The following is a 16,884-nucleotide window of genomic DNA, read 5'->3' on the forward strand; positions in this document are numbered from 1 at the left end:
TCCCACATTTTATTTTAAAAAACGAAACGCTACAGCTGCCATTCTCAGCTATCACACTCGAACATCGCCCCGAAGTCGAGGCGAAGGTGACGCAGAAAATTAGGTCGAACTCGAATTTCCGTCTTAAGAGCCTTTACACAACAGAAAAATAAATTTCGCTCTGAGCTGGATGCGAGCCCCCACCGGAGTGTACGCGTAGCTGGTAGAGTGGATTCACAATTCACAACCTCTGCCCTTGTCGACTCCTTCGAGAATTTTTTTTCTCTCAAATTTTCTCTTTCTCCGGGCAACGCAATCCCGGTAAGCTTCTCTAGCTCCTTCCCTTCCACTCCCTCTGTCTTTTACTGCCCAGAATCTCGACCAACAGAGGGACCGAGAATAATTGGCAATGCCCTCTGTCTCGAGCAAACGAACGATTGCACCTACTGCGCGTTTGTTGTGCCACTAAGAGAGCACCGGAGCAAGGACAAGCCATTCCCATTTACTTGCAATCTCTGCTCGCAACACTCACGTATCACACGCGTACGCAAATGCAGCTTCGTTGAAAGCTCTCGAGAAAAGCCGGCAGTAGCGAAACCACCAGATAGCTTTCTTTCGGGAGCGTCCCACGCGCACGGGAGGACAGCGGCATGACAACGTTTTCGCGGAGGTGATTGCGTCATCAGAGAGAGATGGCTGCGGCTTTTTTTACCGTTGCGTCGTATCTGTGTGTTCAGCTACCGTGCTGCTCGCCACCAACATCGTCGCGCGCACGTACGCCGAGGTCCTCGAAAAACAAGCGAAAAAATAGTGCTGGAGGCTGGCAATTTGCACAGGAAATAAAAAATAACGAACAACGTTTCGTGTTTGACCCGCATCAACAACTGCTTTTTTCTTCCACCACCATGGGCTGCCTCTGATTGGACCACTGCTTCCACACCCCTCAGCGCTTTTTGATGCTACGTTCTCGCGTTTCGCTTTATCTGGCGCTCCGAAGTAGGCACACATGCCCTCCCCTCACTTAGCGGCCTGGTCTGGCTAATTATCTCCGCGCCGCCGCTTCAATCGTGGCAGCCGCGGTAAGTGTGCGGTGCGGAAAGCACGTGCGAAGCTGCAAAGCTTCTGAGGTGAGAGGCGCAAGCGTCTATACGTCGCAGGAAAAGAAAGAGGGCAGACGAAAAAGCGGCTGGCACATCTAGGATCAAACTGAAAGCAGGGGCGGCTCTCCGGTAGACGTTAACCCACAAAGAGTACAAGTTAACTGCAGGGCTTACTTGCGCCGTCTCTGGCGCCAACGTAGACGTTTAAAGGCTGTCAACATAAACGGTTGCGCTGATCGCACTTCTGTGCGTTCCAACGCGAGCGTTAGATGTTGTTTGCCTTATTCCGTGCACCTTAGGTAACGTGTTCATTTCGCTACTAATGGCAATACTTGGTCGCCAAAAGCGCACAAGGTTCGAGAGTCCTCACCCGAACCTATAGGCCAGCTTAATTCATTCTGACGTTCGCAGAAATAGCCACCAGGCACGGAGGGCGTCGAAGTCGCTGGTACTTTGAGCGGCGCAGTGATGGCCGCTTTCGTGTGCAGCTGATAAGACAAGTAACGAGTCAGAAAAGTTTTCGTTTCCAATGAGCTAAGCTAGCTGCGTTATAATAAGGGAGTAATTACTCATTGGCGTCCACCCAAGCGCAGCCATACGACTACAAAGGAAAGCTATACAGCTTTCTCAGAAACATCGTAGTTAAAGAAAAATTCGTTGTCGTTGGTTCGGGTTTCGAACCCCGGACCACCGCTTCACCGGAACAGTCCCTCTACCAACTGAGCAAACCGGGACGGCTCCCAGATGGTAGGGCGAAAGCGAATTGATCAATAACTCGAAATGGCAACAGTGTTGGTCAAATACTTAGGGGAGTCCCCCAAGGTGGAACAGATTTGTAATAAGGGAGTAATTACTCATGAGTAATTACTCTCTTATTACAAATCTACTCCACCTTGGGGGATTCCTCTAAATATTTGACCTAGCTGCATTAGTATTACGCTTTTGAGCTCTCTAGTTCTACTGGGTTTTGTGGATAACATTTTGTCTTCACCCATTAAAACCTCATCAGCTTGCCTTAACAAAGTGCGCTCAGAAATGCCGGCATGTTTGGGACCATTACAGCCTTAATAGGTCAGTCTGCGCTCGGCTGGATGTTGTTCCTGTAGATATATTATCCCCGTCATAAGTTCACATCTCTCATACTGATACCACGTTTGAAATCTCACTGCAGTAAGAAAATGTCAGGCTGCCACACACGATGAATTAAAACGATATGGCTGACATAGTCAGGGCTGTATTACCGTGCGAGTGGGCACGGCAAAGCAGTTGTGACCATGTCACCCAACGTACCGCTGCTCATTCAGGTTAGTCATTCAAAATATAGCTGCCGTAGTGACGATCTCTGCCTTGCAGCATTGCCGTGGCCACACACTGAGTGTATATCATTAGCGGACTTGTTGCTTAAGTTTTCGGCGATGTGAAGGAAAATCCGCGTACAGTGACGGAAGAAATGTTTGAAGAATTGATCTACAACCACAAATAAATCCTGTATACTAGCAGAGGTCCAGACAAATCAGGCTTCCTCTGAAACGAAAATGCTTGAAGTGCAAAGCGACTTCTTGCAATTGAACAGAAGCTAGAGAGCCTGGACAATACTCAGAACAGGATCGCAAACATTGAAGTCCTTGCTTATAGGTAGAATGGTGACATGTCGAGTCTCGCTAGACACGTTGATGAACTAGACAATCGTTCACAAAGAAATGACTTAATTATCAGAGGCATGCCTGAAGACGCGTGTGAAACTGATGCGATACTGCTGAAAAAAGTGACTGAAGATGTTTGTAGTGACATTCTGAAAGTACGAGTCAGCTCCATTGAAAGAATTCGCAGGCTTGGTAAGAAAACGCCTGTAGAAATCGCCCGATTATTTTTATGGTAGCACCCGAAAGGAGCGGGTTCGATTCCGGCCGCGGCAGTCGCCTTTCGATGGAAGCGAAATACTAGAGACCCGTGTACTTTGCGATGTTAGTGTACGTCAGAGAACCCAAGGTGGTCTAAATTATCCGGAGCCCTCCACTACGGTGTTCCTCATAGCCTGAGTCGCTTTGGGACGTTAAACTCCATAAAACCAACGAAGAAATGTATCCTTAAAAAAAGGGGGAGAAGGAGCGGGGGGGGGGGGGGGGGGGGGAGGGGCTTCGCTTCTTTGATATCTGAGAGCGAAGAATGGGTAAGCTTATTTGAGGAGGCGGCATTATTCCGCCGGCATTACCTTCCTTGTCTCCAAGTGGAACCGAAGCATGTGTTGCGGCAACGAGGTGGGCTCTCCGCGTGGTCTCGACCCGTTTTTGGCGTTTCAGCGCAAAAGACTGTACGCGCAGTTTCGAGATGTCATGGTGCGCTGGTACTGTACTGCAGACTCGATCTAAGGTAGTGCCAAACAATGGAAATGATACCTAGCGCTGAGTCAGCACACGGCTGCGGTTGTCTCATTTTGCACAATTGTTTGTGCAGCAGTATGGCAACAGGCGTCCTCAGTCTGCTGGCACCAGTAACATTCGAGTAGCCAGACCACTTATTTCGCGAAACAAATGCCCAGCAATGAATTTTAGTCCAACTAGCTACTCAATAAGTCAAACATTGAGGCATACCGTCTTGTAGAGTTCGTGGCATATTTGGAGGAATACGTTTCGAAATGACAGCTCCTGCCAACCACCTCACCCTCTCCTTCCGTTAACTCTCCCTTCCCTAAAAACTTTGCTAAAGGAGAGCGATGTAAAACCTGGTTTAAATTCCCCCTGCGCTTACCTAGAACAACTTCGAAAAAATTACGCACTGTTGGCGGTTAACATCATAAGCATGCAGCGCAGCAAGGATTCTCTAACCGTAACGAAGCGTGGCACTCCAGATGGCGCCCAAACAGCTCTCCTTTTGAAGTTCTGCGCTAATGACGTCTAATTCTCTTATCCACTCCGCTCATTTCTTTTTTCTTTTTCTTTCTTTTGCACACAAGTCCGGCCGACTCCATCTGAACATGACGAAAAGACATATGCACATGCTGGAACCAGATGACGTTGCACTTGTTTTCTGGTTCGTCTTCCATCCTTTAAATCCTCTCGGAAACACTGTTCACGTCAAGAGGAGTACTGTCTATTGCGTTCAAGCTATAAGAGCAAAGAAAAAAAAGTAAGGCCCTTGTAACGAGAGACTTTAGAGGAGTGAATGGACGCGAGGCGCCTGAACAAAACGTGTCCGCGGGACAGCGCGTGTTGCAACGAGCCTCATCAAGACGTATCTTGTTAAGAATCTTGGAACAGAGTCCGAGAGAGGCCGGATCGAAAAGATGAAGAATGGAAAGAGATAAATTATTTCTTTTTTTCTTCCTTTTAAAGACGACGATAGTGCAGCGTGATAGGAGCAAAAGACGAGAGGAGGCACGGCGCTGCCAGCTTCGTCCTTTCAAGCGAGCCGCTCATATACGCTCTCGCCAAAGGAGCGGCGATGATGAAGGAACGCGATGCAAAAAGGCCCCTCCTCGTTCTTGGGTCCTTCTTCTTATTCCATTTTTTTAACATGCTTTAAAGTGCCTTGCTCGAGACGTGACTCGCTGGTAATTGACATCGCCATAAAATTGCGCCACGCTGAGAGTATCTGGCAGCCTTTGACGAGAAGAATGCAAAGAACGACAAGAGGGAGCTCTCTCTCGAGAAAAAAAAAATCGAAAGCTCCAGAAAAGTAAGGATGTAGGAGGCATCACCGATGAAATGGTTTTCAAACGTGCCAATAGAAGAAGCGACTTGTTAATAGTAATGCAACATCGCCTCTCCCATTGAGCGAGAAAGGACTAGAGTAACTGATGAGCTTTTTTTCTTTATTGTTCTCTAGTACCGTTGTACCTGAGTGAGTGACGACGTACTAATTAGCACGTATTCGCTATGAAACATGCAATAGTATTTTTGTTATTGTAGGACACAAGCACTCAAATTTTTCTGGGCCCTCGCGTTTCAAACTAAATGTGGACACGCAACCAGAGGTGAGCAGGACAAACTCACAGCGCAACTCCTTGCGTTGTGTTAGCTCCTGACTTATTTTTTCTTAGCTGTGAGAACTATTTAAACATTCTGTTGGCCCACAAACCCTCTAATAAATTTACATATTAAAAGGCCTGTTCACACGTTAAGGAATGGCTGCATTTCCATAGGAGTGCCATCGAGATCATGGAGCGGAGTCGTACAAGTATACGAGGGTGAGGGGTGAAGCTTACTGGTTCCGTGTATAATGTTGCGGTTTTAAACCCAAAATGCTTTTAGCTTCCCATTTCGGCAACATCCGTTGAGAACGCTCCCGAAATTGGGGCGAAGTTGATGCCGAATGCGACACGAATTTGCGTCCTAAAAAAAAAAAAGCATTTCTGATCGCTCCAAACTGTTTCGAGCCCGCACAGGCGCGGAGTCAGTAGCTTGCCAGCTCATGTGTCAGACTACTGCCTCATCTTCTTTTTTACCTCATACACGTCGTTTATTTAACGTATTTACGTACAGTACATCAGTCTACGTACAGAACCACTCACCACAAGCCTTACTGCAGTGTTTCTAATGGGTATTTGTGAACATACACCGCACTCGCTACAGATTAGCTGGCCTCCCTGACAAGAAAATAGCAGTTTATAGACGACGTCGCTCGCGAGAATGCGGGTCACTGATAACGCTAGGTGGTGTTTTAAGGTTGCTGTTTTGACTGCGTCAAAGAGCATGCAATCCAGCCTTGTCCAACGTATCCTAGAAAGAAAGGCTTAATTGAGATATTGAAACACGGATGGCAGTAGAGAAGGTCGTCACCGCTGTCCTCAAGCACGCTGTTGGCCGAATGAAGTTCGAGCCAATCGTTTCAGTCACAAATACTACCTCGGAAAAAACAGCGAAGAAGACGACGGACGAAGAAAGGAGAGACATCTGCGGCCGTCGTCTTAACGCTCTTTTTTTTTTCGTAGATACTGTACCAACCAGCTTAGATACCGGTATTACTGCAGAAATAATATGCGTTTCTGCAGTATATAATACCAATGACTGGGCAACATAGCAATACTGAATTGCAGAGAGAGACTAGACGGGCAGTACCTGTATTCGTCCCAAAGAAAGGTCCAGCCATGGAGTATAAGCCGAAGCTCAATTGGCCGGAGTGTTTTTAACAAGCCGCGAAAAAAACGAAAAAACAAAAACGGCGGTCATGACATCGCTGACCTCTCCAAAGACTGTTGATACGTTTATCTGGATTCTGGTTCCAGTTGCTGGCACTGCTGTTTATAGGCTTAGGATGTCTGCCTATAAGGACCTACAAAATGTTTGCAGTGACCAATAGCAGAAGGCACCTGCTTAGTTCTAAATAAGGGTGCATTTCGTGAGTTTGTGGCAAGCCTTTACCACGTGAACGCCACTCTGAGGCGTCCTAGAGTTAGAAGCGTTGCTTGTACAAATGCAAAGACGCATCAGCTACTGAAAAATACTTTTAATCATCTGTAAACGCAACGGCCATGGAATCAACTGGGTAATGTTTGCGTGACTAATGTTTACGTTAATGCGAGTAATGCTTACAGAATGTGATTTATTTAGTAAAACTGCTTCCGACGACTACGATGCGTAACTTAAAGTCGCAATGTAAACCTTAAAGTAGTCATAATAGGATGCTGGTGTGGCCTGTAATAGTAGATATTCCTTTATATCTTCTGTGTTCTCCTCTTGAAGCAAAACGATGTACGGTCATTGAGGACTTTTGAACCTGGCAGCATTAATGAGTTTTCTTTTATTCGGAGCTTAACACTGAACATTCTGCAGTGATCTTTCTCCACAACAGCGATTACGCAGCACGTCTAATCTCGATCGGTGCTGCAGTTGCTAGACAAAACTTGTTTCTATACCGCTACGTATGAAAAGCGCCGGCGGCTTAATAGATTTTCATACATCGTGCACCTCTTTTCTGGCAGTGTTTCTATGAGCTAGCTATTTCCTGTCCGTGTTTTTCTTGCAGTTTTGATTGCCCGTCGATGCTGAAAATATATTCATCTACCGGCGGCATTTTCTACTGTTCCTCGAGTTTTAAGCTCTATTGCGATCTTGGTAAGCTCCAAACGACACAAGCCAAAGGAATAAGAGCACGGCCTTTTCTTGGCGAGAACAGCAGGAAAATTGTGTCATCTTGAGATTCCTAGGTGCACCTGATCATTACTACTGCCGCCTTAGTTTTCGCAGAGCCCAATCTTATAGCCTTGCATGCTGCAGCTTTACCGTTCAAGTTTAACTAGTTTCTGGTTAACTAGGCCAAATTCTGCGACAGAAATACTAGAGTTCTGACACTCTTTCTGCGGTCGTTTCCGCAACAAGCTAGAATACCTAGACTAGCGAAAAAACACCTAAAGGCAGCGAACTCCTCTCACTAAACTGCACGACAAGCTTCACTTTACTCATTGCAAACTGACGTTCAGCCTTTCAGGTTCGCGGCATGACGCCTATAGGCTGCATTAACTAACAGGAAACTGGTTTCTTGTTACTTGATCTTACCAAAGTACGCACAGAACTGCAGCTCCGCCGGGGTTAGGTGCTGATGGCGTACATTACTCTTTTTGCACTGAAATCGCGAATTTAAGCACCCTGGTAGCAGCCAACTCTCTTCTCAATGTGAACGTGCATTGTGTAGCATTTAGAGACGATTCACCAAAGAGGAATTCGCAAGGCATCGATAACGGTACTCTGCATAATAAGCTCCACGTCGATTTGATTGCATTAAAGCTCAATTAAGTGTTTTATAGCGTACTAAACCTCTGCCACCGACTAGTACGTACTTTTTTTTTACTGATTCCAACTTTCTGCAGGACATCAACTACAACGTCAGTTTGGTTCTATCATATTACTACGAACTAAAATCACTCGAATATAATTTTCCAGTATAGCGTCCAACTGAGGCACTGAAAACTGAAGACAAGGAACCTACGCTTCACCACTTTGCAGCTGCATCAAAATACTTCTCGTAGTTCGTTTGAACGCCTCCAATACGCTGCGTAGAGGCAAGTAGAGCCATCAACGCTGGTCGCGAATTTTTAACTCCAGTGCTTGTAAAATTCATCAGAAACAGGCTCCCGTAGTATAGCTTCGGGGCAGCTACTATGCCACACTATATAGCGGTAGTGGGCAGATGTCCAGATATCCTCAGCGTTCTGCCTCCCTTCTCCCCCTTGTGTGGTGTTTACTCCCGTTGTCGAGAGGTTCACGGTGCTGAACGAGACCGGATATTGCCTCCATCTAATTCCTCTTGCTTTCCCGAGTTTTCATTCCTCGATCTCCTGAAAAGGCGCGAGCACTCCAATGCCAGCTTGCCAGTCGCGTGAGTCGAGAGTCACGTGAGTCCCGAACCAGCGAACCGAGTGACATAAAGCGAGATTAAGCTAGCCTTTGGCAGAATACGGTGTATTTATTTAATGTAAACCTCAACGCTTGGTATCGTTGGGAATACTACTTGCCCGTTTTGCAAGAAAGAACGTAGCATTACCCGCAACGCTGACAGAATGTTTAAACTTGCGTCACTTTTACGGTGCTCATGTTGATCGAAAATTTTGTCAATGCGAATTTTTTGTATCTAACAATAATTGATACACTGAAAAGTACCAGCGATTTCGCATGTATCGCTTAGAACGAGCGGTTAAAACAGAAAGGAAACATGAGGGTCTCGTGTCTGTGAACAGATAGGTATTTGAAAAGAAAGCTGAACAGGTGGTACTCGCGACGTTCGCTTGCGGTTCAGCTTCATTTCGTTTTCGTCACTGCTGGTTCGGGTCTGCCTCTTTGATCACGCTGCGGACGTGCGCAGTGGAAGAAAAAAATCGGGGGACATTTCATCCCCGCCTTTAGGGGTTCGATGCGACAGCGTAAATGTTTCCCGTCAGCGGTTCCTCTTGCCCTCGCAGGCACAGGCACTGTTTCCTCTTCCACAGTCAAAATCATTATGTGAAAGACCACACACCATGCATATAAATCTCCGCTTTAGCCAAGCCGTACGAACGTGGAGGTGTGGCTTAGCGGTCAATAAAAAAAAAAAAAAAAACGCCTGCGTGCCCTAGCGGTATAGCATGTGACTCGCAGCCTAAGGGTCAGGAGTTCGATTCCTGACTAATTACCCCAATTTTCTTTTCAGTGGAATGGCTTTACTTTCTATATATTTGCATGTCCAAATGACGTTTGAGTCATGTTGCGACCTTCCAAGCTCCAGTTTCCCAAAGTTGTAATCACTGTTCATATCCGCCGCTTCACGTGTGACGCAGCCACCTTTTCAAGTAATCCGAACTTTTTACTCAAAACAACGCTGACACCGGATTTTCAGCAGAACGGGAACCAGGCTACCTCAACTCTACTGATACTCGATGGACAAAACTGTCTGTTCAGCCCAAGCACACTGCGCGCTTGACGGAACGAAAACGTGACGCGCTTGCCACGCGGGTCCGATACCAGCACCACTCCTCGTCTATAAACGCTCTCGCATGGCGTGCTCGCCGAGCGATGCACAGGGCCATGCACGCTTTCGGTGATGATTCGCCCGGGAGGTGGCGTGCGACACCGGTATTCGCGGTAAAAGAACGTCGCGATGATTTTCCCTCCGCGAAATCATCCGAGCTGTGCATGCTTATCGCATCGCCTTGCATCCTCTTAGTGTAGATAGTAACACGCCATTCTTGCAGCGAGGCTCTCCCTCTGATTAAACGCTGCCTATCTCTCTTCTCGCGACCCAGCAGCCACCGAAGCACCTCTCTGGTCGGAACGCGCTATTAAAAGCGCGGCTCATTGCCCTTTGGATCGCTCGCATACATGCGGACCCTGCGAATAGGAGCACTTCGTCGATAAGTCACGTACAAAATGAGTGACGTTTCCATCTAATCATGCACGGTGCATGAAATCTATCAGGCTGATCTGCATTGACGCGAATGGCGCCTTTACCGACGGTATTCTTTTTAATCCGGAGTCGAGGGCAGCGCAGAAACCCAGGTAGTGTGAGTGCAACAGGACGAATGCGGATACTGTGCCCTGATGTCACCAATTTTCAACCGGTCCTTTCACTGGCAGGGTTTTTCTCGGTAATTTTCTGCTCGATCAGTTCTTCCTGTTCTGTAACAGCTGTTTGTCAGCACAGGCCGCACGCACACGACAGCCAACACGTAACAGCTAAAGTGAACAAAACCATCTAGTCAAATTTAATTTTGAAGAGCTCTTCTTAAGGGTAGTCTCACGAAGGCGATAAGTGTTATCTCTTCTGGGTCAAATTTCTCAAGCAAACTTGACAACATAAAAATTTTATTAAAGATTGCGCTGCGCTCCACATACTAAAAAACATGATGGCCAAAAAAACATCTTCTCAAACTTTAGGATGCCGTGGGATCAGTAGTGATACTGCGGAAGCTTATCTTGCCGATCAGGAAGGAAGATAAACGAAAATTAAGCACACTTGGGAATGCACCTCACCCGATCATTTTAGCAACAAATGCATAAATATGGCAGGAAGTAGTAGCGCCATCCTAACTTTGCAGATGCTTCCTCAAGGCATTACATTTCACAGCTTTTACAGGCTTAAAACGTGAACCTCGGTGCGTGCCTATTCAAGCCTTTATTTCTGTCTGCAGTACATTTGCGCTTCATTTCTGAGCAGGTCGCAAGCATGACGACAGCAAATTATGCCGGAGTGAGAGGCTTCAAGAGACCGTTCGACCCACTGTCGCAAAATGTGCGCCCCAGTATTCTGAGCAATTCTCAGCTCACCCAGAAAGGCACACACGCGATTACGCGATACTCGCAGCCGTCTTATCTCTTTTCTGTCCAGGACCAGTGTGGTGACTTCCGAGATGAACGCTTCCTCGCACCAAAACTGAGATAATCTTATTCAGCACTTATTCGACTCAGTAAGTAGATTGCGTGTTTGCGGAGCAAATGTCAACAAATTGATCACGAGGATAAAAGAGCCACGAAACGGCAGCCAAACTGCGCGTCTGAAAGAACGAAACCAAACATGCCACATACCACAGACACGCACGTAAAAAAAAATGAAAGCACAAAGCCAGGAAACGCAGCGCAATGAATGCAGCTACGCGAGACCGAGACACGCAATCATCCAATCAGCAAGAGCGTGAGAGGGACAGAGTGAACAAAAAAAAAAAAAAGTCTAGGCACTCCGAGGGAAGGGCGCAACGCAGGAGGGATGGAAGGGGAGCGGGTGGCGCGTCTGCAAACAGGGTGCGAACTCAATTTGCGCGTCCCGACGCCTCGGCGCAAAGTAGACTGCATGCGAGACGAAAGAGGAGGACGCGTTTCTTGGATGGCTTCTCCAGCGGGCGCGTCTGAGCGCCCGTCGCACGCGGCCAGAACAGTTGGGCTGGCTAGCACGGGCCCGCGTCGGCACAAGCCTCCGAGTTGGGAGGGCAGCGCTGGCAGCGGCGCCACTCCCGACGGTCAGCCGGGCGCGTCAGAGCCCCGGGGCCTGCCGCGGCAACCCTGCGGTCTCAGTACCTCACGCTCGGAGCGAATTTTCGTTAATTACGCCGACCGAGGCTGAATTAAGGCGAAAATAATTCCGCGAATGAAGGCAAATAGCGAGGGGTCGCCTCGCTAAAGGTACGACGCGCAGCGGCGGATCGTCCGCCAAGCTTCGCATCATGGGACGCTGGACGAGAAACAACCCAGTGCAGAGGCCGACTCCAGTCACCGCGGGGCCCTGGGGGGGAAGAGGCCCGGTGTACCCAAGGAAATCGCGGGGAAGTTGCTCATCCGTCAAGCCGGTGACGCGGCCGCGGCCCGGTCTTCTTCGCGCGCTGGCGGCCAATCACTGGTCGCAGGTGGTGCGCCGTGGCCGCCGGGCCCTATATGTCTCGCTGGGCCGTTTTTCATCTCCGCTTCCCTTTCCTCCCATCAAGTAGCAGGAGGAAACGAGAGGGGTACACCCCTGCTCCAGCCCGGGACGCTCACTCTCCGGGGAAAAGTGGCGCAGGTTGTCTCGAGATGTCCTGAAAGATCGCCCCGGCCGCTCGCCCTTTCAACGGGGCTCATGTTCGCCCATTTTACGCAGGAAAACAACTATTAATCACTGTATTCGCCGGTTTCATCCTGTCTGCGCCCGTGTTAAAAAGTAGACGTGCAAATGATGGCCCCCCTAGGTCGTCTACTCATCTCATAAATTGTTCGTTTTCTTTCCGAGAAAAACCAATCTTGGTGAAATATAGACCGCAAACGCAAGTAAGCTCCCTGTTAAACTCGTCCGGGGCTCGGCTGCCTCTGAAAATTGGTGTGCACTAGGAACTACTCTGCAACCGAGGAAGTAAAAAAAATTAAATCGAACGCATCATGTGTAATATACGTTGTTCCATTTAGACTGCCTACCGTCGTTAGTACTGTTAATTCCTGCAATGCTCTCTCTCATCCTGTTCGAGCACAGAAAATTACTTGACAGCTGCAAAGCAGCGATGCAAACCGCAGTTTCCTGTACGCTTTGCCGGATTTTCTTCCCAACGTTAGATCCCGCACTACCAGGGAATATGCGCAAATAAAACATGAAAAAGAAAAGACGCTCTGTACTCACTTTTGGGGCAGCTTGTGGCCTTACGCTTTCGCCTGAAAGATAAAAAAAAAAAAGAAACAATGAAACGTCAGACTGCCTCACAAAATTCTGCGCAAAACAGTAAACTGCCAGTATATCCGCCGGCTTCTCCGGCACAACTATAGCCCCGTCTCATCCATGCCCAGGAGGAAACTGAACAGTTTGCAAGCTCTATGCTAGATTAACGGACAAAAATTAGGTGTCTGTTTATTGCAAAAGGGAACAAAACTCAGCGAGGTAACACTCATTATCGGCTTTATTCCATTACCTTACTAATGAAAACTTGATTTCAATCTATTTTTCTTAAATTAGAGTTAATGTTACGCTAAGTGGTTCCGAAAGGAACAAGTAGTGCGATGGTCATCAGCCTCTGACAACAGAAGGAGGAGAAGATTTCGCGGCGAATAATTACGCGGTAGGTTTATTCGTGAAAACAAAACTATGAGCCACTCCCGTTATCCTGCTGCAAAACTAAGAAAGCTGCAGTAGGTACAGACCCTACAATGCACCACCACATACATATGCTATAAGCCGCATTCTTGCGCGTTTCCTTTCTTCTCTTTGTTCAGTGCAACAATTCCTGTTTCACGAACACGTTCTAACTCACCTAACCCGATGCAACTTTACTGTGGTAGCTAATACCGCGCTTCGCAAAAATCAAGTCGAGGACTGCGTCACGTGGCAAATATGTGAGGGCCTCCGGGAGAGGGGACCGTCGCAGCGTCCTCCAGCCTGTCACAAGCTGCATCAAATCAAATGGAGCGGTTCCGGGGTAACTCGCTGTGGCACTTTCGGATCCGGTGCCGCACTGACCGAGCGGGCACTCAGTGCGTGGCGAAACCCGGCGGCCAACCGTCCGCCTCGTCGAGCGGTGCCTCCCTTGAGACCGCGCGGAAGTCTACAAAAGCTAGACGAGAGGAGCGCGCTCTCGACGCCACGGCTCCTGTCCATCCATCGTGTAGGCCCGCTCGTCCAAAAGAGCCACACGCTGGTCATCGCCACAGCGGTTGCCTTCGCCGATCTCGATCAGTCACGGCGGAAAAAGTGGCGCCCGACGCTGCCACCGAAAGGGGCGACGCGCAGCAAAACACGCCGCGGAACAGGCGCGCGCTCGGCGGCCCCGCCTATTCGCGGGACCGCTTTTTTTTCGCCCGGTGGTCGCTAAAAGGATTCTGATGTAGCGGTTTCAGCGATAAGAGGCTGATTTACCGCGCACCGGCCTCCTCGTGATCCGCGGCGCCCGCAGCCGATGGCACGCTATGCGCTCATTTGCATTAATCATCGTGCTATTTTTGTGGCCGCTGGGGCCGCGCTGCCGGACTAATCAGAATTATCACCCGGGCCGCGCGGCAGCGCGTAGGGCTGCCAATTACCGCGGGCTGACCTCTCCACGCCCTCTGGCAGCCGTTCATTTTCGCTCGTTTCATTGGTCGACGCAATAATCGGGGCACCGCGTGTCAGCGGCGAGCGCTATATCACGCGCGGGAACGGAGATGCATATCGCAAGCGAGAGAATGGCCCGACCTGTTCTTATTCGGGAACACGGCAGAAGTCAGCAACCGATAGGAATCTTTCATAAAAAGGGTAGAAGATATAAACGCTAGAACAACCAGCTGACATTTCTAATGTCCGTTCTTTCGCACAGTTATTCCTCGTCAAAAGACGCAAGAAACGCGGTCCTTGGTCTATCCCTTGGCGACATACGGGGCATCACGGTGCGGTCTGCAGACCAGCGTTATTTCGGAAACTTGATACCCCTTGGATTATGCACTTACTCCGCACTTTCTTTTCTTTCTTTCTTTCTTTTTTATTTCAGACAATTTGGTACAAATTGGCTCAGGAGGCAATAGCAAAAGGCCCTGATGGGGCCTGACTAGGCTATGCCCCCCTGACAGCACAAGCAGCACAAGTGTACATATGATTACACATCATAAGCAGACCAAAGTAAAACACATCAATACAGAATACAGAAAGATACGGATACACACCGTCTTAGAAAAGCAAAATAACTTATTTGAACTGTAATAATACAAAAACATTTTCATATGTACTGCATCAAGTTTATCAGTAAACAAAAAACAAAAATGTCTCACCAAACAAAATTTGATAATGTGAAATGCAATCCAGTGTGCATTAGTAATGGAATATGACCTATAGTACACGATGATAATACAACATAATACAGATTAATAGCACCAAGAGTTGGCTCAGGAGTTTAACCCATGCACCTCCTGCTCAGATAAAAATATTGCTTTAACTTGCTTTTTCAATTGAACAGGAGACACAACAGAACTTATTAAGTTTAATATGTCAGGGTATTTTTTGAAGAGTTGTGGTATTTGCGACGATAACCTCTGTAAGCCATAGTTTGTACGTGATCTGGCCCTAACTATTTCGCTCTGTCTTAGTTCATACGGGGACTGTTTAGTTTGATAGTTTGAGAATAAACTTCCAATTCAAGAAGAGGAGCATAAAAGATGAAAGCGGGTCAAGGGCAAGTAGTGCGCTTTATCGACAAAGCGCCTTGCTGCACTTTGCGAGGTGGATCCCGGCAGTCGCGGCCGTGCGTTCATTCCCGTATGTGTGGTGCGGGCCCTGGCCGTTTTCGCTCACCGGGGGCATGCCACCGAGAGCGGAGGTTGAATGTAAAAATGAAATGTTCCCTTCGGAATGAGTGGGTAACATATCGCCACCCGAATACACTCATGGCTTTAAGTTGACGCCTCAGAGCTATATTCTTATTCTAGTAATATTAATGCTGCTGCCCTGCTGCTTTCTAATGGCAAAGAAAGCAAAATCAGCAACAGATTTGAACTAATTTCAAGCCCCCTCTATGCATCTAGAACGCGTAGCCTTTTTTGCTACGTTGGGGCTTAATTCAGCGTATTGTCGAGCTTTGGAGATACGGCATACAACACCAATCTTGAGCGGAGCGGCGGTGCGCGCACTTCGACCACATGCGTCCGCACGAGCGAGACTTGAAGATGGCGCGTGCTCCGTATGGGTTGTTCCACCGAGTGACCCGCCCCCGCTGAAGACCGGGAAGTCGCTCACGGCGCCGCAGTTACGGCTAAAAACAAAGGCCGACAGGAGGCTCCTACGGCAACGAGCGGACGGAAGCCGAGCGAGTCGCGCCATCGCTGGCCATTTCCTTCGTTGGAGCTGGCCATCCGGAGCGCGCTGATGGAAGCCGGGGTCGTTTCTACACACTGCCTCTGGACGGCCGCCTTCCGCCGCCCTCGAAATTCTCCCTTCTCAGACCACAAATGGGGAGAAACGAAGCCTCCACTCAAACATTCCGGGCTTTCTTTCACTCTCTCTATCCGTTTTGCTGTTCTAAACGTTTCCACAGTCAGCGCATTGGTCTCGCGACCCGGTCCATGCTGACGCTTCTACGCGTGGAAGCCCAGTTAAGTTTCTTGTTCAGACTGCCTTCGCTGCAACTGCACAACCCTCCTATGTTAGCGGCGCTTCTCACGCACGCGACCTCTCTACTAAACGACCGCTTCGCGCCATGCTAAACAGTAATACATCTCCCCATTACCGTGCTAGATGGCTCAAAACACCTGCGTAACCGAGTGAATGTGCAACTGCATCGGTCGCGCAATAAATAACAAAGCTGTTCTTCTTGGCGCTGCAGCTGTCCTCGCGTGACCAGGCAGCAGGTGCAAGAGCGACTACTTCTATGAAGGCTCTCCCGAAGTGCCTAAGTGGTAAAATGACGGCGTAGCGTGCGACATAAAGGCTGCGCAGCAGTGGCCAATATTAGGCCAGAAAGAACCAACGACTCTGTAAATATGGCTCCGTGGCTCCTATTTCATGCTCGCACATGCCTTCGTTCAGGCTATTATTCAAAGAAACTGTGATCCTTATGTATATATGGAACAATGAGTTCTGCCTCCCGTATGTCCCCGCCAGAGCATTATGTCCACGCGACCGCTTTACGTAATGCAGAAAGTTGGGCGAGTTGGTAATACATGTTGAACTTAGCAAAGCGCAATAAAAAGACAGGGACAACAAGAAGAAGAAGCACGCAGGACAAACGCTTGACATCAACTAGTTCTTTACTCGGGAAAAAACACATATACACAGATACATAGAGGGCGGAAACAAATTATTAACCAAACAATGAATCGGCTTTATCACAAGTGTGTTTAGCGTGAACAGGTATCAAGGTAAGCAATTTCCTTGCGTGATAAGGTCAGGGAAGGAGTGCTGATACAATTTTCAGCTTTCTTTACAA

General features: G+C 48.3%; 1 protein-coding gene across 6 annotated transcripts in view; it reads right to left on the reverse strand.

Moving 5' to 3' along the window:
- The window catches only part of LOC149349661 (uncharacterized), a 512,421-nt gene that overhangs the window by 194,522 nt on the left and 301,015 nt on the right, over window positions 1-16,884 (reverse strand). For 3 of the 6 annotated variants that reach the window (XR_016290148.1, XR_016290147.1, XM_089578699.1), the window contains one exon: window positions 12,624-12,655. The exons of 2 other annotated variants lie outside the window; for them this stretch is intronic. Coding sequence is in view for 1 of the 4 variants with exons in the window: in XM_089578699.1 (XP_089434825.1) it covers window positions 12,624-12,655 (32 nt within the window). In the remaining 3 variants the exon portion in view is untranslated. Of the gene's footprint in view, window positions 1-12,623; window positions 12,656-16,884 lie in introns of those variants that run through there. One more of the 6 variants, XR_016290145.1, reaches the window with a different exon arrangement.

Source organism: Amblyomma mixtum, chromosome 3, assembly GCF_055824585.1.
Source record: "Amblyomma mixtum isolate Tamu chromosome 3, ASM5582458v1, whole genome shotgun sequence".
NCBI classification, from domain to species: domain Eukaryota; kingdom Metazoa; phylum Arthropoda; class Arachnida; order Ixodida; family Ixodidae; genus Amblyomma; species Amblyomma mixtum.